The sequence below is a fragment of the Cetorhinus maximus genome, unplaced genomic scaffold (assembly GCF_964194155.1).
Source record: "Cetorhinus maximus unplaced genomic scaffold, sCetMax3.hap1.1 HAP1_SCAFFOLD_610, whole genome shotgun sequence".
Lineage (NCBI taxonomy): Eukaryota > Metazoa > Chordata > Chondrichthyes > Lamniformes > Cetorhinidae > Cetorhinus > Cetorhinus maximus.
The window spans coordinates 42,921-67,005 of record NW_027596552.1 but is presented as its reverse complement, the minus strand read 5'-3'; the positions used below and the strand labels follow the sequence as shown (position 1 = coordinate 67,005).

General features: G+C 49.0%; 1 protein-coding gene across 1 annotated transcript; it reads left to right on the top strand.

The window, feature by feature from the left end:
- Positions 1–6,773: 6,773 nt before the first annotated feature.
- Positions 6,774–23,729, top strand: LOC144674287 (tyrosinase-like). The gene is made up of 4 exons (XM_078535715.1): positions 6,774–7,610; positions 17,012–17,225; positions 18,540–18,681; positions 23,546–23,729. The coding sequence occupies exons 1-4, from the start codon at positions 6,774–6,776 to the stop codon at positions 23,727–23,729; spliced, it is 1,377 nt and encodes a 458-aa protein (XP_078391841.1).
- Positions 23,730–24,085: the final 356 nt, after the last annotated feature.

Sequence of the window (24,085 nt, the reverse complement as noted above, 5' to 3'; positions counted from 1 at the left end):
GGTGTTTACAGTCAGGAGTGAGAGAGCAGAGACACTCCTGGTGTTTATAGTCAGGAGTGAGAGTGTAGAGACACTCCTGGTCTCCTGGTTTTTATAGTCAGGAGTGAGAGAGTAGAGACACTCCTGGTGTTTATAGTCAGGAGTGAGAGAGTAGACACACTCCTGGTCTCCTGGTGTTTATAGTCAGGAGTGAGAGAGTAGAGACACTCCTGGTGTTTATAGTCAGGAGTGAGAGTGTAGAGACACTCCTGGTCTCCTGGTTTTTATAGTCAGGAGTGAGAGAGTAGAGAGTCTGTTGGTCTCCTGGTGTTTATAGTCAGGAGTGAGAGAGTAGAGACACTCCTGGTGTTTATAGTCAGGAGTGAGTGTGTAGAGACACTCCTGGTGTTTATACTCAGGAGTGAGAGAGTAGAGACACTCCTGGTGTTTACAGTCAGGAGTGAGAGAGTAGAGACACTCCTGGTGTTTATAATCAGGAGTGAGAGTGTAGAGACACTCCTGGTCTCCTGGTGTTTATACTCAGGAGTGAGAGAGTAGAGACACTCCTGGTGTTTATAGTCAGGAGTGAGAGAGTAGAGACACTCCTGGTGTTTATAGTCAGGAGTGAGAGAGTCGAGACACTCCTGGTGCATATAGTCAGAGTGAGAGAGTAGAGAAACTCCTGGCGTTTATAGTCAGGAGTGAGAGAGTAGGGACACTCCTGGTCTCCTGGGGTTTATAGACAGGAGTGAGAGAGTAGAGACACTCCTGGTGTTAATAGTCAGGAGTGGAGAGTAGAGACACTCCTGGTCTCCTGGCGTTTATAGCCAGGAGTGACAGTGTAGAGACACTCCTGGTCTCCTGGGGTTTATAGACAGGAGTGAGAGTGTAGAGACACTCCTGGTGTTTATAGTCAGGAGTGAGAGAGTAGAGACACTCCTAGCGTTTATAGTCAGGAGTGAGAGAGTAGAGACACTCCTGGTGTTTATAGTCAGGAGTGAGAGAGTCGAGACACTCCTGGTCTCTGGGTTTTACAGTCAGGAGTGAGAGTGTAGAGAAACTCCTGGTGTTTATAGTCAGGAGTGAGAGTGTAGAGACACTCCTTGTCTCCTGGTGTTTATAGTCAGGAGTGAGAGAGCAGAGACACTCCTGGTCTCCTGGTGTTTATAGTAAGGAGTGAGAGAGTAGAGACACTCCTGGTGTTTATAGTCAGAAGTGAGAGAGTAGAGACACTCCTGGTCTCTGGGGTTTACAGTCAGGAGTGAGAGAGTAGAGACACTCCTGGTGTTTATAGTCAGGAGTGAGAGAGTAGAGACACTCCTGGTGTTTATAGTCAGGAGTGAGAGTGTAGAGACACTCCTGGTCTCCTGGCGTTTATAGTCAGGAGTGAGAGAGTAGAGACACTCCTGGTGTTTATAGTCAGGAGTGAGAGAGTAGAGACACTCCTGGTGTTTATAGTCAGGAGTGAGAGAGTAGAGACACTCCTGGTCTCCTGGTGTTTATAGTCAGCAGTGAGAGAGTAGAGACTCTCCTGGTCTCCTGGTGTTTATAGTCAGGAGTGAGAGTGTAGAGACACTCCATGTGTTTATAGACAGGAGTGAGAGAGTAGAGACTCTCCTGTTCTCCTGGTGTTTATAGTCAGGAGTGAGAGAGTAGAGATACTCCTCGTCTCCTGGTGTTTATAGTCAGGAGTGAGAGAGCAGAGACACTCCTGGTGTTTATAGTCAGGAGTGAGAGAGTAGAGACACTCCTGGTCTCCTGGTGTTTATAGTCAGGAGTGAGAGAGCAGAGAAACTCCCGGTCTCCTGGTATTTATAGTCAGGAGTGAGAGAGTAGAGACACTCCTGGTCTCCTGGTGTTTATAGTCAGGAGTGAGAGAGCAGAGACACTCCTGGTCTCCTGGTGTTTATAGTCAGGAGTGAGAGAGTAGAGACACTCCTGGTGTTTATAGTCAGGAGTGAGAGAGTAGAGACACTCCTGGTCTCCTGGTGTTTATAGTCAGGAGTGAGAGAGTAGAGACACTCCTGGTGTTTATACTCAGAGTGAGAGTGTAGCGACACTCCTGGTCTCCTGGTGTTTATAGACAGGAGTGAGAGAGTAGAGACACTCCTGGTGTTTATAGTCAGGAGTGAGAGAGTAGAGACACTCCTGGTCTCCTGGTGTTTATAGTCAGGAGTGAGAGAGTAGAGACACTCCTGGTGTTTATAGTCAGGAGTGAGAGAGTAGAGACACTCCTGGTCTCCTGGCGTTTATAGTCAGGAGTGAGAGAGTAGAGACACTCCTGGTCTCCTGGTGTTTATAGTCAGGAGTGAGAGAGTAGAGACACTCCTGGTCTCCTGGTGTTTATAATCAGGAGTGAGAGAGTAGAGACACTCCTGGTGTTTATAGTCAGGAGTGAGAGAGTAGAGACACTCCTGGTGTTTATAGTCAGGAGTGAGAGGGTAGAGACACCCCTGGTGTTTATAGTCAGGAGTGAGAGAGTAGAGACACTCCTGGTGTTTATAGTCAGGAGTGAGAGGGTAGAGACACTCCTGGTGTTTATAGTCAGGAGTGAGAGAGTAGATACACTCCTGTTCTCCTGGTGTTTATAGTCGGGAGTGAGAGAGTAGAGACTCTCCTGGTGTTTATAGTCAGGAGTGAGAGAGTAGAGACAGTCCTGGTGTTTATAGTCAGGAGTGAGAGTGTAGAGACACTCCTGGTGTTTATAGTTAGGAGTGAGAGTGTAGAGACACTCCTGGTCTCCTGGTGTTTATAGACAGGACTGAGAGTGTAGAGACACTCCTGGTGTTTATAGTCAGGAGTGAGAGAGTAGAGACACTCCTGGTCTCCTGGTGTTTATAGTCAGGAGTGAGTGTAAAGACACTCCTGGTGTTTATAGTCAGGAGTGAGTGTACAGACACCGCTGGGCAGTAGCGGGCCATGCTGCAGGGATTGTCATGGTGCCCATGTTGCTGTCCCACTCCAGGGACAGGCTGTGTGCTCCACTGGGCTAATGCTCAGTTTGGTGTGCAGGGTTTTTTCCCAGTCACTGTCCATGTGTTTGTCTGTGTCTGTAACAGGCTGCACATGAGATGGTAATGGCCAAGGGGGGCATCTGCAGCCTGTATTTGGGAAATACATAATAAAGGGGGAGTTACATGAAGCTTTTCTTGGGGTGGTGGGGTTCAACTCATTAAGTGACCATCCACATAGCCCCCAGATGGGATACGGGCACCTCAGCAGTGATGGTCTCGGGGGGAGGGTAGCAGTGTTGACCGCAACACCTATGGGATCCTGTATTACTTCGGCAGGCTGGAGAATAACAGGAGAGAGCTCTCCATGGTGATGTTCCGGGTAGATTTGTGGGATGCAGACCGTGAGAGGGCGAGCATCAAAGCTGGTCATGAAGTAACAGTGCAGATCCACCACCTTTCCCTCTCGGAGTTATGGCGCAGTGAGAAACCAAAAGTCAAAGTGAATCTGAATGGGTGGGGTCTGAGGCAGTGTGGGAGGAGCGCAATGCTGGAATCAGGGGTTCTTTCTCTGTGCACCCTCTCACCTATTGGTGCCACAAGAGCAAACTGGAATCTGAGCTGAGAGAAAGGAGGAAGACATCCCTGTGAAGATAGCCATTGGAACCCATGCCTTTTTCATCTCTGTTACAGAAGAACGTAGGAGCCTCTGGTTTAACATCACGGTCACTGCATTGCAACATTAACACACAGGAATGTGGAATTTGGAATGCAGGTAACCGTCAAGCAGGCCCCGGTGCTGCTTATACAGCATCGTATCTATAAAAGACTTTCATGTGATTTCCAGAATCGGCCTTCAGAATGAGCCAAAGGACATCTGGTCATTAATCATCAGCAACTTCTTGTTAAGTAGTATGCCAGACCTGAGATTGGAGCGCAGTGCTAGGTTAGGTCACACATGTCATTCAACCCTTCCCCAATCTCTGTGGGATTCAGATGTGAAGTCTCAGGGGTGTTATCTTGGACACTGCAATGTGTCTGTTAGCACCTCAGGTACTAGGCTGTATCAGATACAAGACTGTATCAGCGACGAGGCTGTATCAGGTACAAGGCTGTATCAGCGACAAGGCTGTATCAGCGACAAGGCTGTATCAGCGACAAGGCTGTATCAGCGACAAGGCTGTATCAGGGACAAGGCTGTATCAGCGACAAGGCTGTATCAGGTACAAGGCTGTATCAGGTACAAGGCTGCATCAGCGACAAGGCTGCATCAGCGACAAGGCTGCATCAGCGACAAGGCTGCATCAGGTACAAGGCTGCATCAGGTACAAGGCTGCATCAGCGACAAGGCCGCATCAGCGACAAGGCCGTATCAGGTACAAGGCCGTCTCAGGTACAAGGCCGTCTCAGCGACAAGGCCGTATCAGCGACAAGGCCGTATCAGCGACAAGGCCGTATCAGCGACAAGGCCGTATCAGCGACAAGGCCGTATCAGGTACAAGGCTGTATCAGGTACAAGGCTTTATCAGCGACAAGGCCGTATCAGCGACAAGGCCATATCAGCGACAAGGCCGTATCAGGTACAAGGCTGTATCAGGTACAAGGCTGTATCAGGTACAAGGCTGTATCAGCGACAAGGCGAGTGGGCCTGAAGCCACAAGTGACCATGAGAATTGCTCTTGGTTACAGATTGTGAGCTTATGTTCTCCCATTAATCTATTCAATCTTTCATTTCAGAGAGATGGGTGTGGCAATCTGAGGTGTAATACACCTTTAAGCTGTAATGTGGAAAAATGTAAAGTTATCCACTTAGGTAGGAAAAAACAGAAATGCAGAATATGTCTTAAATGGGGAAAAGATTGGGAACTGTAGATATCCAAAGGGACCTGGATGTTCTTGTGCATCGCAAAGTTAACATGCAGGTGCAACAAGTAACTAGGAAGGCAAGTGGTGGTGTTGGCCTTCATTGCAAGAGGATTTGAGTACAGGAATAAAGATGTTTGCTGTGATTGTATAGTGCCTGTAACCAATTAAAATAACCCATTTTGTAAGCTGATATCCCCTTCTCCCGTTCGGAGGTCAACTCAGGGTATCAACAACTCATTTTTGTTTGCACACAACACGTTTATTTGGCACTCAACCAAAAATCTTCTTACACTCAATAAGACGTACACTCTCACATCCACATGTGCAAGGTTGCCTGGGTTTGTCCAAGTGTCGGAACGGAAGGAGTGATCAGTTCTCTCCTTCCAGTCTCCAAGTAGTTGATCAGGCTACTCTATCCTGAGCTAGTGAGCTATCATTTTGGGGCACAGTTTCTTATACCCCGCTCGGCGCTCGCTACCCTCTCCGGATAGGTCGAACACGTCTTCCCGAGGCTCAGCGATTGGCCGGTTGTCTCCTGGCAGCCTCATCAAGTTTTTGATCATTTTACAGAGAGTTCGCTCTCTGTTCTCCAGCCCTGACACAATTAACGAGACCACAGTCTCATCTCCGCCAACTTCTTGGTTTCCAAGCAACCAGCCCGTACAAATTTGGTCACAAATTTAACAAAAACTTTAACCTTATCAATTTAATATTTCGTCTTACCTACTGCACCATCTTGCAGGTTTTCGTCCGTTCACTTCCTTTAACAATAGCACAGTTACACCACATTAATCACGTCACAGGCTTGGAACCTGAGGAGTTAAAGATCACTTAAACTTCAATTACTGCAAACAAACTTCGTGCCAGTCCTTAAAAGTTAATAGGATCAGTTGAACGCCACATTACAGATTCAGCATGTTCCACTCCCCCCTTCCCCCTCTTCTTCCAACACTTGTTTCTTTATCTCAGTTGTTATTTATGTACATCGCTTCCCCCTTCACCAGGTGTCATACCGTTCACGGGGACAATGGGAGAAGTGGGGGGGTGCAATTGCTTAAAAGCCTTGGTGAGATCGCACCTGGAGTAATGTGTTTTGGTCTCCTTATCAAAGGAAGGAGATACTTACCATAGAGGGAGTGCAGTGAAGGTCCACCGGACTGATTCCTGGGATGGCAGCATTGTCCTATGAGGAGAGACTGAGGAGACTAGGCCTGTATTCACTAGAGTTTCGAAGAATGAGAGGCGATCTTATTGAAAGATACCAAATTCTTACAAGGCTGGACAGGATAGATGCAGGAAGGATGTATCCCCTGGCTGGGGGAGTCTAGAACCAGGGATCCCAGTCTCAGGATAAGGGGCAGGCCATTTAGGACTGAGATGAGGAGGAATTTCTTCACTCAGAGGATTGTGAACCTTTGGAATTCTCTACCCCAGAGGGCTGTGGAGGCTCAGTCATTGAGTATGAGACTGAGATTGATAGATTTCCACAAATGAAAGATATCAAGTAATATAGGGATAGGGTAAGAAAATAGCGTGAGGGAGAAGATCAGCCATGATCTAATTAAATAGTGGAGTAGGTTCGAGGGGCCAAATGGCCGACTCCTGCTCCGGTGTTCCTATGTCTGTATTTGCCTGTGTGTGAGAGAGTGTGTGTGTGTGTGTCTGCCTCTGGCATGTAACTGTGTCCCTATCTGCATTCCCAATCGAATTCCCCCTCAGACTCTCTTTTTGGTTGACCTCTAACCTGCTGTTCTGCTTATCCTCACAGGGGCCAGGTACACGTGAGTTAACCAGCTGAGTACTGGGCAACGGTGCGACGGAGGCCAGAGTGGGGGTCTTCCGCAGAATCAGATTCTACTGCAGCCGGGCAGGACCTGACAGCCGGATACAGAGCCACGAGGAATTGCTGACCGTCAGTGCCACTGGAGTCTCATTGGTTTGAGCATCGCAGGAACCCATCACTGCCAATAAGGAGCCATGTGGGAGCCAGTCTGGTTGCAAATACTGTCCAAACCTTGTGCCAGCTGCTGCCAGCTACTGCTGGTATTGGCCGTCTTGGCAAGCACCCAGGGGCAGATCCCTCGCACTTGTGCCAGTGATTGGCACATAGCAAATCGCATGTGCTGCCCACACTGGTGGGGCGATGGCTCACCCTGTGGAAGTGCCTCAGGCCGGGGCTACTGCCAGGAGCTGGCACTGCCATCACCCTGGTCAGGTGGGCAGGTGGGTGAGGGGCGCGCCAGCGATTTCCGCCTAGGCTGGCCATCCTACTTCTTCAGCTGGCTGTGCGCGTGCCAACGGGGATATGGCGGTGTGGACTGTGGGGAGTGTGCCCACGGCTGGGAGGGCTCACAGTGCCAGCGGCGACACCTGGTGGAGAGGCGGGATCTGCGGCAGATGTCAGTGTCCGAGCGGGACCTCTTCCTGGACCGCCTCCTGCTGGCCAAGCGCACAGTCAGCTCCCGATACGTCATCTATGCAAGCTCCAGTCGTGAGCCCGGCTCACCACTCCATTTCCGTGATGCCAGCCTCTACGACATCTTCGCCTGGGCACACTATCTCTGTGCCAAGCCCCAGGGGGGTGGCCAGCTGGGTACCTACGCCCACCGGGGACCTGCCTTCCCCTGTTGGCACCGTGTCTACCTCCTGTCCTTTGAGAGGGAGATGAGAAACCTGACTGGAGACCAGGATTTCTACCTCCCATACTGGGCCTGGGCAGGACAGCAGAGCTGTGACATCTGCATTGACGATATCTTCGGCTCCAACGATGCACAAGGGTTCCTCAATCAGACCTCCCGCTTCTGCAGCTGGCTGGTAAGATCAACTCACTCTTCATGTCGGTTTTAACATCTCTCTCCCCACTCAATCCCCAATTCCTCGAAGATACCACCCACAATCCATCTCCCTCGCTCTCTCTCTGTCCATGTCTCTCTCTTCTGCTGTCTCTCTATTTCTCTTTCTCACTCTACCTCCATCTTTCTCACTGACTCTCTCTTTCCCTCTCTCTCTTACTGTCTCTCTCTTTCCCTCTCTCTCTCTGTTTCTCTCTCTTACTGTCTCTGCCTGTCTCTTTCACTGACTCTCTCTGTCCCTCTCTCTACCTCTATTTCTCGGCTCTCACTGTCTCTGCCTCTGAATCTCTCTCTGTTTCTCGCTCTCTCTCTCTCTCTCTCTCTGTCTCTGTCTCACTGGCTTGCTCTCTCTCTCTGCCTCTCTCTCTTTCTCAGTCTTCCTCTCAGTGTCACACTGTCTCTCACTCTCTTTACCCATCCCCATCCACCACTACTCTCCTCCGTCTGGCTGAACTTGTTCTCACACTGAACGATTTCTCCTTAAACTCGTCTCACTTCCTCCAAATAAAAGGTGTGGCTATGGGTACCCGCATGGGCCCCAGTTATGCCTGTCTCTTTATGGGGTATGTGGAACATTCCTTGTTCCAGTCCTACTCAGACCCCCTCAAACAACTCTTTCTCCGGTACATCGATGATTGCTTCGGTGCTGCTTCATGCTCTCGTCTGGATCTGGAAAAATTTATTAATTTTGCTTCCAATCTCCACCGCTCCATCATTTTCACATGGTCCATCTCTGACACTTCCCTTCCCTTCATTGACCTCTCTGTCTCAATTTCTGGTGATAGACTTTCCACCAATATCCGTTACAAGCCTACCGACTCCCACAGCTACCTCGACTACAGCTCCTCACACCCCGCTTCCTGTAAGGACACCATCCCATTCTCTCAGTTCCTTCGCCTCCGTCGCATTTGTTCTGATGATGCCACTTCCCAAAACAGTTCCTCTGACATGTCCTCCTTCTTCCTTAACTGAGGTTTTCCACCCACGGTGGTTGACAGGGCCCTCAACCGTGTCCGGCCAATCTCCCGCACATCCGCCCTCACACCTTCTCCTCCCTCCCAGAAACATGATAGGGTCCCCCTTGTCCTCACTTATCACCCCACCAGCCTCCGCATTCAAAGCATCATCCTCCACCATTTCCGCCAACTCCAGCATGATGCCACCACCAAACACATCTTCCCTTCAACCCCCCCGGCGGCATTCCATAGGGATCGTTCCCTCCGGGACACCCTGGTCCACTCCTCCATCACCCCCTACACCTCAACCCCCTCCCACAGCACCTTCCCATGCAACCGCAGAAGGTGCAATACCTGCCCCTTTACTTCCCGCCTCCTCACCGTCCAAGGGCCCAAACACTCCTTTCAAGTGAAGCAGCATTTCACTTGCACTTCCCTCAATTTAGTCTATCGCATTCGCTGCTCCCAATGCGGTTTCCTCTACATTGGAGAGACCAAACGCAATCTGGGTAACCGCTTTGCGGAACACCTTCGGCCTGTCTGCAAGCATGAGCCAGACCCCCCTGTCGCTTGCCATTTCAACACTCCACCCTGCTCTCATGCCCACATGTCTGTCCTTGGCCTGCTGCAATGTTCCAGTGAAGCTCAATGCAAACTGGAGGAACAGCACCTCATCTTCCAACTAGGCACTTTACAGCCTTCCGCACTGAATATTGAGTTCAACAATTTCAGATCATGAACTCTCTCCTCCATCCCCACCCCCTTTCCGATCCCCCCTTTTCCAATAATTGACAATTTTAAAAAATATCTATATTTTTCTTTTCCCACCTATTTCTATTATTTTTAAATTTATTTCGATCTATTGTTTCATCTCCACCTTTTAGCCCATGTCGATCCCTTCCCCCCACCCCCACTAGGGCCACCTGCCACTAGCTTGTCCTACTTGCTACCCTTAATGTCCCCATTAGCACATTCCATAGATAATATCACCACCGTCAACACCCCTTTTGTCTCTGACATTTTTGGCAATCTCTTCTTGGCCTCCACCTATCACTGGCCCTCTATCCAGCTCTACCTGTCCCACCCCCCTCAACCAGCTTATATTTCACCTCATTTCTCTATTTCCTTAGTTCTGTTGAAGAGTCATAAGGACTCGAAATGTTAACTGTGTCCCTCTCTGCAGATGCTGTCAGACCTGCTGAGTTTTTCCAGCTATTTTTGTTTTTGTCTCGGACTCTCAGTGTCATTTATGGCTCAGAATACATGTTCAAATCCCACCACAGCAGCTGGTGGATTTTCAATTCAATCAATAAATCTGGAGTTGAAAGCTAGTGCCAGGAATGGTGACCATGAAACTATCATCAATTGTTAAAAAAACCCATCTGGTTCACTAATGTCCTTTAGGGAAGGAAATCTGCCATCCTTCCCCAGTCTGGCCAGCATGTGACTCCAGACCCACCTTATTGTGGTTGACTCTAAACTGCCCTCTGAAATGGACGAGCAAGCCACTCAGTTCAAGGGCAATTAGAGATGGGTAACAAATGCTGGGCCTTGAGGGCAAAGTCTACAACCCATGAAAGAATAAAAAAAAGTAGACCATTCAGCCCATCAAGTCCATGCTGGCCCTCTGGACAGCAATCCAGTCAGTCCCATACCCCCATTTATCCCTGTATCCCCTCAAGTGCTCATCCATTTTCCTTTTGACATCATTCATCGTATCCACCTCCACCACCCTCGTGGGCAACGAGTTTCAGACCATCACCTCTAGCTGTGTTAAAACACTTCTTCCCCACCTTCCTTCTGCATCTCTTGCCTGAAATCAAAAATCTGTGTTCCCCAGTCCTTGTACGATCACCTAATGGGACTACCACCATGTCTACCTTAATAAAACCTTATCATCACCTCGTCCATTTCTATCAAATCTCCGATCATTCTCCTTCAATTCAAGGAGATCAATCGCAGCATTTACAATCGAAACTTGTGACTGAAATCCCCCATCCCCAGAAGCATTTTAGTAAAGCTTTTCTCTTTCCCATTCATTACCTCGGTCACTGATTCTCCCTCCTACTCTTGTTCTCTCACTACCGCTGTCACTGATTCTCTTTCTCTGTGTCTCGCTGTTTCACTTCCTGTCACTGATTCTCTCCTTCTCTCACGACCTGTGCCACTAAGTCTCTTCGTCTCTCAATGCCTCAGTCACTGATTCTCTCGCTCTCTCTGCCTCAGTCACTGATTCTCTCTTTCTCTCACTGCCTCAGTCACTGATTCTCTCTTTCTCTCTCTGCCTCAGTCACTGATTCTCTCTCTCTCTCTGCCTCAGTCACTGATTCTCTCTCTCTCTCTGCCTCAGTCACTGATTCTCTCTCTCTGCCTCAGTCACTGATTTTCTCTCTCTCTCTCTCTGCCTCAGTCACTGATTCTCTCTCTCTCTCTCTGCCTCAGTCACTGTTTCTCTCTCTCTCTCTGCCTCAGTCACTGATTCTCTCTCTGCCTCAGTCACTGATTCTCTCTCTCTCACTGCCTCAGTCACTGATTCTCTCTCTCTCTCTGCCTCAGTCACTGATTCTCTCTCTCTCTCTGCCTCAGTCACTGATTCTCTCTCTCTCTCACTGCCTCAGTCACTGATTCTCTCTCTCTCTCACTGCCTCAGTCACTGATTCTCTCTCTCTCTATGCCTCAGTCACTGATTCTCTCTCTCTCTCTGCCTCAGTCACTGATTCTCTCTCACTGCCTCAGTCACTGATTCTCTCTCTCTCTCTGCCTCAGTCACTGATTTTCTCTCTCTCTCTCTCTGCCTCAGTCACTGATTTTCTCTCTCTCTCTCTCTGCCTCAGTCACTGATTTTCTCTCTCTCTCTCTCTGCCTCAGTCACTGATTCTCTCTCACTGCCTCAGTCACTGATTCTCTCTCTCTCTCACTGCCTCAGTCACTGATTCTCTCTCTCTCTCACTGCCTCAGTCACTGATTCTCTCTCTCTCTGCCTCAGTCACTGATTCTCTCTCTCTCTCTCTGCCTCAGTCACTGATTCTCTCTCTCTCTCTGCCTCAGTCACTGATTCTCTCTCTCTCTCTCTCTGCCTCAGTCACTGATTCTCTCTCTCTCTCTCACTGCCTCAGTCACTGATTCTCTCTCTCTCACTGCCTCAGTCACTGATTCTCTCTCTCTCTCACTGCCTCAGTCACTGATTCTCTCTCTCTCTCTCTGCCTCAGTCACTGATTCTCTCTCTCTCTCTGCCTCAGTCACTGATTCTCTCTCTCTCACTGCCTCAGTCACTGATTCTCTCTCTCTCACTGTCTCTGTCACTGATTCTCTCTCTCTCACTATCTCTCTCACTGATTCTCTCTCTCTCTCTGCCTCAGTCACTGATTTTCTCTCTCACTGTCTCTGTCACTGATTCTCTCTCTCTCTCACTGTCTCTCTCACTGATTCTCTCTCTCTCTCACTGCCTCTGGCACTGATTCTCCCTCTGTTTGCCTCTGTCACTGAATCTCTTTTTCCCTCTATCACTCGCTCTTCCAGGTGCTGGTTACTCTCTCCGGGTCCAGACACAATCACCCATTTTCTGTGATTTTTTTGTCATGGGTAGCTGTGCAGACAATGACCTAGTCAGACAAGGGATTGAGAAAGAAGTGATAAAGGCACCTTACGCTCCCACAGTCTGTGTGAGGTCTAACCTTAACAATCTATCCCTGCTGACTGAGGTCAGCAAGATTGATCAGTGATTCGGAGTGACAGTGGGAATGATACCCCAAATATGACAGACTGAGTGTTAAATTTTGAAGCAGGGAGCTGGCTTTAAAGAAGCAGGGGGGCATGGGGGTGAAACTATCCAGTCATATGTAACTGGTGTGGGGGTTAGAAGCACAGCCAGAGAAGCTGTCCTGCCAAAGAGGCCAACTGCTACTTTTTCAGAAAGATAGGTCACTCTCAGGCTGTGTGGTAGCAAGGAGCCTGTACAGAAGAAGCAGAAAGAAAGCCTTCCAAAGGTGGACAGGGATACGAAATGGAAGATATCCATGATATTGAGTTGCCTCTACGGGAATGAAGCGGCAGCCACTGGAGAGCAGAGGGAATCAGACGCCCTCAGTTACACACAGGTGCAGCAGTTTTGGCTCTTTCTGAAGCTGAACCCTGACTGGAGAAAAGTTCTCTTCAGTCATCATGTGAAAAACCAACCTGGTGACAAGGTGTGGAACGCAAGTTCACAGGGCAACGGAATTCAACCCTTCAAAGCTTGGACAGACTTACATCGGATTTACAGAGTAGAGGAACTAGAAAGCCGAGAAGATCAGCCTAAACACTTCAGAGCTGAATTCCCATGCTGTTCAGGGGACGAGGAAAGCTGAAGACAGCATGACATCACTGTCCATCCGGAAATGGAGCCAGTGCATCTGTTTACACCCAGAAAAGTTCTTCACCGACTCTTAGCAAAGGTAAAGAAGGAAATTGACTCCATGTTGAAGCCAGGGGTTATTTCAGCTGTGACCGAAGCAGCTGGTGCCATGGGCAGCCGATCGATCAGAATGTGTGCAGATCTTGCCCAGCTGAACAAGGCAGTTTTACACAAAGTTCATCCCATGTCGTCTCCCCTTAGCAAAATTGGGAAAGTGATCAATCTTCACAAAGCTCGATGCAAATACTGGCTTTGGCAGTTGAAGAGTCTGAGACACTCAAACTTCATTATTCCCTTTGGGAGTGTTTTTTTCAACAGGTTTCCCTTCAGCATCGCGTCATCTCCAAAAATCTTCCCAAGGACAATGTTAAACATTCTAGAAGGACTGGATGGAGTCAAGTGTCACATGGACCTGATCCATGGATTGACTCAGAGGGAACATGGCACGAGAGTGTGAGCGCTGTTACAATGCCTACAGGAAGCAGGACTTGAACTGACCAACAAATGTGAATTCTCACAGCCGACTTTGACACGTTGTGGTGCATCCGGTGTCAGAGCTGATCCACAAGAGACAAGAGACAGGGAGTTCCAGCTCCCCGGAATGTGGCGGTGCTCCGGATATTCATGGCCATGGTAAAGTGAGTGGGAAAATCCCGCCCAGCCTAGCTGTCATCAATGAGCCATTACATCAGCTGTTGTGACAAGACCATACATGATAGCGAGAGGAAACTCAATAGAAAAAATCAAAGAGATGCAGATATCACCTGATCTTTGAGCTCACTATGACCCAGAACTACCCCCTATCATTGTTGCAGATGCATCCTCTGCAGCACTAAGAGCTGGGCTCTTTCAGATACAGGTGGATGGAGAGCGTAGACCAGCTGACAATGCATCCTGTTCACTGACAGGGACTGAACAGAGAGAGGCAGTGATAGAGAAAAAAGCATTATCGATACATGGGCATGTGGAAAGTTTGCAAAATATGTTCCTGGTCTCCACCTCAAGATCGAGGCAGACCACAGGCCCCGAGTGACAGAATGAATTTCGAAGGAGTGAGAGAAAGAATGTCGATGAGTACAAGGATCCAGATTGAGGGTGATGAGGGTAGAGGCAGAGACAGAGTGTGTTCTGCGAAAAGGGCAGACGACAGGGGATGCACTGTCCGTATCCCAGCAACAAAGCCTGAACTAGGTGACCAAGCTCTCAATGACAAAGAACCCTTCACATCAACCAAAAACACAACAACAGCCACAACAAAAACAGCGGGTGAAAGGGAACCCGGAGAGAGTGACCCCCACCTAGAGGAGCTAGAGGACCCGGAGAGAGTGACCCCCACCTAGAGGAGCTAGAGGACCCGGAGAGAGTGACCCCCACCTAAAGGAGCTAGAGGACCCGGAGAGAGTGACCCCCACCTAGAGGAGCTAGAGGACCCGGAGAGAGTGACCCCCACCTAGAGGAGCTAGAGGACCCGGAGAGAGTGACCCCCACCTAAAGGAGCTAGAGGACCCGGAGAGAGTGACCCCCACCTAGAGGAGCTAGAGGACCCGGAGAGAGTGACCCCCACCTAAAGGAGCTAGAGGACCCGGAGAGAGTGACCCCCACCTAGAGGAGCTAGAGGACCCGGAGAGAGTGACCCCCACCTAAAGGAGCTAGAGGACCCGGAGAGAGTGACCCCCACCTAGAGGAGCTAGAGGACCCGCAGAGAGTGACCCCCCCACCTAGAGGAGCCAGAGACAGTGGCCCCCCCCTAGAGGAGCTAGAGGACCCGCAGAGAGTGACCCCCCCACCTAGAGGAGCCAGAGACAGTGGCCCCCACCTAGAGGAGCTAGAGGACCCGCAGAGAGTGACCCCCCCACCTAGAGGAGCGAGAGGAACAGAGACAGTGACCCCCCCACCTAGAGGAGTGAGAGGACCCGGAGACTTAGGGGGTGGTGTAGTATAATGGGGAGAATGAGAGACTTGGGGGAGATGTAGTATAATGGGGAGAATGAGAGACTTGGGGGAGATGTAGTATAATGGTGAGAATGAGAGACTTGGGGGAGATGTAGTGTAATGGTGAGAATGAGAGACTTGGGGGAGATGTAGTGTAATGGTGAGAATGAGAGACTTGGGGGAGATGTAGTATAATGGGGAGAATGAGAGACTTGGGGGAGATGTAGTGTAATGGTGAGAATGAGAGACTTGGGGGAGATGTAGTGTAATGGGGAGAATGAGAGACTTGGGGGAGATGTAGTATAATGGTGAGAATGAGAGACTTGGGGGAGATGTAGTGTAATGGGGAGAATGAGAGACTTGGGGGAGATGTAGTATAATGGTGAGAATGAGAGACTTGGGGGAGATGTAGTATAATGGGGAGAATGAGAGACTTGGGGGAGATGTAGTGTAATGGGGAGAATGAGAGACTTGGGGGAGATGTAGTGTAATGGGGAGAATGAGAGACTTGGGGGAGATGTAGTGTAATGGTGAGAATGAGAGACTTGGGGGAGATGTAGTGTAATGGTGAGAATGAGAGACTTGGGGGAGATGTAGTATAATGGTGAGAATGAGAGACTTGGGGGAGATGTAGTATAATGGTGAGAATGAGAGACTTGGGGGAGATGTAGTGTAATGGTGAGAATGAGAGACTTGGGGGTGGTGTAGTATAATGGTGAGAATGAGAGACTTGGGGGAGATGTAGTATAATGGTGAGAATGAGAGACTTGGGGGAGATGTAGTGTAATGGGGAGAATGAGAGACTTGGGGGAGATGTAGTGTAATGGGGAGAATGAGAGACTTGGGGGAGATGTAGTGTAATGGGGAGAATGAGAGACTTGGGGGAGATGTAGTGTAATGGTGAGAATGAGAGACTTGGGGGAGATGTAGTGTAATGGGGAGATGTAGTGTAATGGGGAGAATGAGAGACTTGGGGGAGATGTAGTATAATGGTGAGAATGAGAGACTTGGGGGAGATGTAGTGTAATGGGGAGAATGAGAGACTTGGGGGAGATGTAGTGTAATGGGGAGAATGAGAGACTTGGGGGAGATGTAGTGTAATGGGGAGAATGAGAGACTTGGGGGAGATGTAGTGTAATGGGGAGAATGAGAGACTTGGGGGAGATGTAGTGTAATGGGGAGAATGAGAGACTTGGGGGAGATGTAGTGTAATGGTGAGAATGAGAGACTTGGGGGAGATGTAGTGTAATGGGGAGAATGAGAGACTTGGGGGAGATGTAGTGTAATGGGGAGAATGAGAGACTTGGGGGAGATGTAGTGTAATGGGGAGAATGAGAGACTTGGGGGAGATGTAGTGTAATGGGGAGAATGAGAGACTTGGGGGAGATGTAGTGTAATGGGAAGAATGAGAGACTTGGGGGAGATGTAGTGTAATGGGGAGAATGAGAGACTTGGGGGAGATGTAGTGTAATGGGGAGAATGAGAGACTTGGGGGAGATGTAGTATAACGGGGAGAAAGAGACTTGGGGGGAGATGTAGTATAATGTGGAGAATCAGTGATTTGGTGGAGATGTTGTATAATTGGAAGAATGAGAGACTTGGAGGAGATTTAGTGCTATACTAATGTCACACAGTATACATCATCAGAGGATGTGATGCAATGATCTAATGATCTTGCTCTGTTTTGCAGACCTCGTAGCAAGATAAAGTGACAGTAAGTTGTTTCTCAATAAAGTTAGTGTTTCCCTGACATCAGCACACTGCCACGAGACCAAGAGTATTATATCTCTCACCGCATGTCCAGTTCTGACAGATTCTTTCACTCTCTTTTGCTCTCCCTCTCTGTCTCTCGCTTTGTCTCTCTCTCTCACTGCCTCCCGCTCTCATTGTTACTGCTTCTCTCACTGCCTCCCGCTCTCATTGTTACTGCTTCTCTCACTGCCTCCCGCTCTCATTGTTACTGCTTCTCTCACTGCCTCCCGCTCTCATTGTTACTGCTTCTCTCACTGCCTCCCGCTCTCATTGTTACTGCTTCTCTCACTGCTTCCCTCTTATTCTCTCTTTGTCACATACTCTTTCAGACGTTCTGCTCAGGTGAAGGTGCCCATGAGTTGGACTTTGATGTAATTTGCCCTCCAGGAGCCACGCTTCCTATCCGTCGCCACCCAGCTGTGAACCGCTGGCTGGGAGGGCTACCCAGTCTCCAGGATGTGAAATCGTGTCTCCGGCTGCCCAACTACGACACTGAACCTTATGATGAGAGGGCCCTGAAATCCTTCCGAAACGCCCTTGAAGGTCGGTGCTCATCTTCTGCAAGATCCTTAAAGTGACTATTTGGCAGAAAGCAAAATCTTCACTTGGCCTGTCTGTGCACAGCAAGGTCCCACCATTGGCCAGTCTGTGCACAGCAAGGTCCCACCATTGGCCAGTCTGTGCACAGTAAGATCCCGCTGTTGGCCAGCCTGTGCACAATAAGGATCGCACTGCTGTCCAGTCTGCGCACTGTAATATCGCGTTATTGACCAGTCTATGCACAGAAAGATCCCACAGTTGGCCAGCCTGTGCACATTAAGATCTCACCAGTGACCTGTCTGTGCACAGAAAGATCCCGCAGTTAGCCAGTCTGTGCACAGCAAGATCCCGCTGCTGGGCAACTGTGCACAGTAAGATCCCTCGATTGGCCAACCTGTGCACAGTAAGATCTCACTGTTGGTCAGTCTGTACACAGTAAGGTCTCGCTGTTGGTCAGTCTGTACACAGTAAGGTCTCGCTGTTGGCCAGTCTGTACACAGTAAGATCTCACTGTTGGCCAGTCTGTGCACAGTAAAGTCTCGCTGTTGGCCAGTCTGTACACAGTAAGATCTCACTGTTGGCCAGTCTGTGCACAGTAAGATCTCGCTGTTGGCCAGACCGTACACAGTAAGGTCTCGCTGTTGGCCAGTCTGTACACAGTAAGGTCTCGCTGTTGGCCAGTCTGTACACAGTAAGATCTCGCTGTTGGCCAGACCGTACACAGTAAGGTCTCGCTGTTGGCCAGTCTGTACACAGTAAGGTCTCGCTGTTGGCCAGTCTGTACACAGTAAGGTCTCGCTGTTGGCCAGTCTGTACACAGTAAGATCTCGCTGTTGGCCAGTCTGTACACAGTAAGGTCTCGCTGTTGACCAGTCTGTACACAGTAAGGTCTCGCTGTTGGCCAGTCTGTACACAGTAAGGTCTCGCTGTTGGCCAGTCTGTACACAGTAAGGTCTCGCTGTTGGCCAGTCTGTACACAGTAAGGTCTCGCTGTTGGCCAGTCTGTACACAGTAAGATCTCGCTGTTGGCCAGTCTGTACACAGTAAGCTCTCGCTGTTGGCCAGTCTGTACACAGTAAGATCTCGCTGTTGGCCAGTCTGTACACAGTAAGATCTCGCTGTTGGCCAGTCTGTACACAGTAAGATCTCGCTGTTGGCCAGTCTGTACACAGTAAGATCTCGCTGTTGGCCAGTCTGTACACAGTAAGATCTCGCTGTTGGCCAGTCTGTACACAGTAAGGTCTGCTTTGCTGTTGTACTTTCTACAGCTGACTGATTTAAATGACTTTAACTGTCTTCTTTCTTTATCCTTTTCAGGATACCTGTTGCCCAGTGACCCAAACACCTTGTATCCAAGCATGCACAACATGGTTCACTTCTTCTGTGGCGGAACAATGTCCAGTGTTACCTATTCATCGAATGACCCGCTCTTCCTCGCTCATCACGCCTACATTGACAAGTAACTTGCACAATATCTCTTCATGTCTGCTCCCTTTATGTACTCATAACCTTCAGGTGTCTTTATCATGAAGCCACATAAGGAGATATAAGGGGCGCACACACTTTGGGGCCCAGGCAACCAAATGGTGGAGTGATGGAAATCGGAAGATGCTCAAGAGGCCGGATTTGGAGGAACTCGGAGCTCTCGGAGGGTTGTACAGATATCTCGGATGAGGTTACAGGGATGGGGAGAGGGCTCGAGGCCAAAAAGGCCACTGAAAACATAGAACCATAGAACACTACAGCACAGAAAACAGGCTATTCAGCCCTTCTAGTCTGTGCCAAAATATTATTCCGCTAGTCCCATTGACCTGCACCTAGTCCATAACCCTCCAGACCTCTCCCATCCATGTATCTAATTTATTCTTAAAACTTAAGAGTGAGCCCGCATTTACCACGTCAGATGGTAGCTCGTTCCACACTCTCACCACTCTCTGAGTGAAGAAGTTCCCCCTAAACCTTCCCCTTTCACCCTAAAGCCATGTCCTCTCGTGTTTATTTCTCCTAATCTAAGTGGAAAGAGCCTACTCGCATTTACTCTGTCTATACCCCTCATAATTTTGTAAACTTCTATCAAATCTCCCCTCATCCTTCTACGCTCCAAGGAATAAAGTCCTAACCTGTTTAATCTTTCCCTGTAACTCAACTCCTTAGGACCCAGCAACATCCTAGTAAATCTTCTCCGCACTCTCTCAATCTTACTGATATCCTTCCTGTAGTTAGGTGAGCAGAACTGCACACAATACTCCAAAGTTGGCCTCACCAATGTCTTATACAACCTCACCCTAACATCCCAACTCCTATACTCAATACTTTGATTTATGAAGGCCAGTATGACAAAAGATTTCTTTACATCCTTGTCTACCTGTGACGCCACTTTCAGGGAACTATGTATCTGAACTCCCAGATCCCCTTGTTCCTCCGCACTCCTCAGTGCCCTACCATTTACTGTGTATGACCTACCTTGGTTTGGCCTTCCAAAATGTAACACCTCACACTTTTCCGCATTAAATTCCATCTGCCATTTTCTGGCCCATTTATCCAGTTGGTCCAGATCTCTCTGCAAGCTTTGAAAGCCTTCCTCGCTGTCCACAATGCCGCCAATCTTAGTGTCATCAGCAAACTTGCTGATCCAATTCACCACATTATCATCCAAATCATTGATATAGACAACAAACAACAATGGTCCCAGCACAGATCCCTGAGGCACATCACTAGTCACAGACCTCCAGTCTGAGAAGCAATCATCCACTACCACTCTCTGTCTTCTCCCACACAGGCAATTTCGAATCCAGTTTACAACCTCTCCATGGATACCAAGTGTCTGAACCTTCTGAACTAACCTCCCATGTGGGACCTTGTCAAAGGCCTTACTAAAGTCCATGTAGACAACATCCACAGCCTTTCCTTCATCTACTGTCTTGGTAACCTCCTCGAAAAACTCTACAAGGTTCGTTAAACACGACCTACCACGCACAAAGCCATGCTGACTATCCTTAATCAGCCCTTGGCTGTCCAAATAATTATATATCCGATCTCTCAGAACACCTTCCAATAATTTACCTACTACTGACGTCAGGCTCAATTTTAAAATCGAGGCATTGTCAGACTAGGAAGGTGCCGCACAAAAGGTTAATAGGCACCGTGAGGGCTCATGGGGGAATTGGGGATAAAATTAGCACAGATAGAGGATTGGTTAACGGATACAGGGGGCATATACGAGGCTGTTTCAAGGTGGCAGACAGTAAATAATGGAGTGCCGCAAGGATCAGTGCTGGGGCCTCAGCTGTTTACAATCTATATTAATTACTTAAATGAAAAGTGAGTCATGTATCCAAGTTTCCTGATGATACTGTGCTTGGTGGAAAGGTAAGCTGTGAGGAGGACACAAAGAGGCTGGAAAGAGATATAGACAGGTTAAGTGAGGGGACAACAAGGTGGCATAGCAGGTATAATGTAGGGAATGTGAAGTTGTTCACTTTGGTCATAAGAACAAAAAGGCAGAATATTTTTTAAAAGATGTGAAACTCATAAATGTTGATGTTCAAAGAGACTTGGGTGTGCTAGTGCCAGGAATGCAGAAAGTTAGCATCCAGGTGCAGCAAGCAATTAGGAAAGTAAATGGCATGTAGGTCTTTATTGTAAGGGGATTGGAGTACAAGAATAAAGAAGCCTTGCTACAATTGTACAGGGTTTTAGTGAAACCACATCTGGAATACTGTGCACAGTTTTGGTTTCCACATTTAAGAAAGGATATACTTGCATTGGAGGTGGGACAGCGAAGGTTCACTAGACTGGTCCCTGGGATGAGGGTTGTCCTCTGATGAGAGGCTGAATAAATTGAGTTTATATTCTCTGGAGTTCAGAAAAATGAGAGGTGATCTGATTGAAACGTCTAAGATTATGAGGGGGTTTGACAGGGTGAACGCCGAGAGATTGTTTCCACTGGTCGGGGACTCTAAAACACGGGGGCACAGTCTCAGGATAGTGGGCCAATTATGTAGGACTGAGATGAGGAGAAATGACTTCACTCAGAGGGTTGTGAGTCTTTGGAATTCTCTACCCCAGAGGGTGGTGGATTCTCCATTGTTAAATACATTTACGGCTGGGAGAGATGGATCTTTGGTCCCTTAAGGAATCAAGGGAAATGGGGAGTAGGTGGGAAAGTGGAGTTGAAGCCAAAGCTCAGCCATGATGGTAGTGAAGGGAGGAGCAGGTTCGACAGGCCGTGTGGTCTACTCCTGCCCCTGTTTCTAGTGGGAGCCGATGCAGGTCAGCAAGAATAAGGTTGTCGGGAGAGCGGGATTTGATGTGAGAGGATGTTGGAGACAGTGGGAGTTTGAGACATGCTGAGCTTTTCACAGGATTTAAGGTGGGAGGCTAGAGTAAAGAATGCTGGATTAGTCGAGGCTGGAGAGGAAAAAGGCTTTCATGAGGATTTCAGGAGCTGATGAGCTGGGGATAGGGGTGGGAGCAGGTTTGAAATTAGAGAGTCTGAATGTTGGAAGCTCATCTTGGTGCCAAATATCAAGTCAAAGAAGACACTTACAAAGGCTGAGAGAGTCAGAGGGGCCCAATGACCACAGGAAGGTCATGTGTTGTCAGAACGAGGGACAGCAAGAGGCCATTCAGCCCCTCAAGCCTGGAACACAGGAACAGGAGGCCATTCAGCCCCTCAAGCCTGGAACAGAGGAACAGGAGGCCATTCAGCCCCTCAAGCCTGGAACAGAGGAACAGGAGGCCATTCAGCCCCTCAAGCCTGGAACAGAGGAACAGGAGGCCATTCAGCCCCTCAAGCCTGGAACACAGGAACAGGAGGCCATTCAACCCCTCAAGCTTGGAACACAGGAACAGGAGGCCATTCAGCCCCTCAAGCCTGGAAAACAGGAACAGGAGGCCATTCAGCCCCTCAAGCCTGGAACACAGGAACAGGAGGCCATTCAGCCTCCCAAGCCTGGAACACAGGAACAGGAGGCCATTCAGCCTCCCAAGCCTGGAACACAGGAACAGGAGGCTATTCAGCCCCTCAAGCCTGGAACACAGGAACAGGAGGCCATTCAGCCCCTCAAGCCTGGAACACAGGAACAGGAGGCCATTCAGCCTCCCAAGCCTGGAACACAGGAACAGGAGGCCATTCAGCCCCTCAAGCCTGGAACACAGGAACAGGAGGCCATTCAACCCCTCAAGCCTGGAACACAGGAACAGGAGGCCATTCAACCCCTCAAGCCTGGAACACAGGAACAGGAGGCCATTCAGCCTCCTAAGCCTGGAACACAGGAACAGGAGGCCATTCAGCCTCCCAAGCCTGGAACACAGGAACAGGCAACGTTCATTCAGTCCCTCAAACTTATTACACCACTATTCAAGGAGATCACGGCTGATCTATGATCTAACTCCATTCGACAAGTATAAGGAATTAAATCACAGATCAGCCAAAATGTCACTGAATGGCAGAAAGGCTTGAGGGGCTGAATGGCCTCCTCCTGTTCCTGTGTAACAAGATGAAGGAGCTGAATGGTCTCCTTCTGTTCCTCTAAGCTTTGAGGGGCTGAATGGCCTCCTGATCCTGTGTGAAGGTTGAAGGTGTTGAATATCTCCCAATCATCCCTCATTCTAACAACACATGACCTTCCTGTGGTTGCTGGGCCCCTGTGACTCTCTCAGTATTTCCAGCTGTCTTCAAGATGAGCTTCCAACATTCAAACTTGCTGAGATTTTCCAGCCTGACCCCTACTCCAGCTCATCAGCACCTGAAACCCTCATGAAAGCCTGGAGACCAATCCAGTGTTCCCCTCTCCTGCCTTTTTCTTATTCATTCATGGGATGTGGGCATCGCTGGCTAGGCCAGCATGAATTGCCCTTGAGAAAGTGGTGGTGTGCTGAGTGGCTTGTTAGGCCATTTCAGAGGGGAATTAAGAGTCAACCATATTGCTGTGGGTCTGGAGTCACATGTAGGCCAGACCAGGTAAGGACGGCAGATTTCCCTCCCTAAAGTACATTAGTGAACCAGATGGGTTTTTAACGACATGGTCTCACAGTCATTATTAGACTTTTAATCTAATCTAATCTAAGACCATCTGCCATGGTGAGATTTGAACCCAGGTCCCTAGAGCATTACCCTGGATTACTAGTCCAGTAACAATAAACTACGCCACCGCCTCCCACCTTAAATCCTGTAAAAGCCTGTTGTGGGGTGTCAGATGTTTGGGAGTGCCGGATGTCTAAGGGGGACGAAGGGAAAGGGGTCAAACTGGCATTTTGAGGATCTGATTCTCTCTCTCTCTATCTCTCATTCCCCCTTTTTCCGGATTTTTATTGGGCAGAATCTTTGAGATGTGGCTGCGTGCCCACCCAGGCAATGTCTCCTTGTACCCCACAGATCCCTCGGTCCCTCCTGGACACCGGGCTGATGATACGATGCCGCCCTTCATTCCAGTGGCTTGGAATCGAGATTGCATGAGGAGCTCTCTGGAATTTGGCTACACGTACTCTAACATGACCATCTGAACTGACTTCTCAATACCTGGCTGACCTTTGAACTCTGACAACCCACCTAGGCGTCTGTGGCATCACTCCACCTCTCTCTCCATCTCTCTATGCAGTTCCAGAGGAAGAAGTGAAGTGATGGCTACCATTCTCCTGCCTCTGGGGTCCGCTGCAGTCTTTCAACACCTTCTGCTGGGGTCAACAGCAAACGAGGAAATGTCCCAAACTCCCGGGGGCAGCATGGAATTAACATGAACACCAATTTGCAAGAGGAAGACATAATTTCTTGAGTTGAAACTATCTGATATTCAGTGTTGCTGAGTCAAACGAATGGAGCTTCAGTCCATAAGCATTCCTGACAGAATTGTGCATTTCAC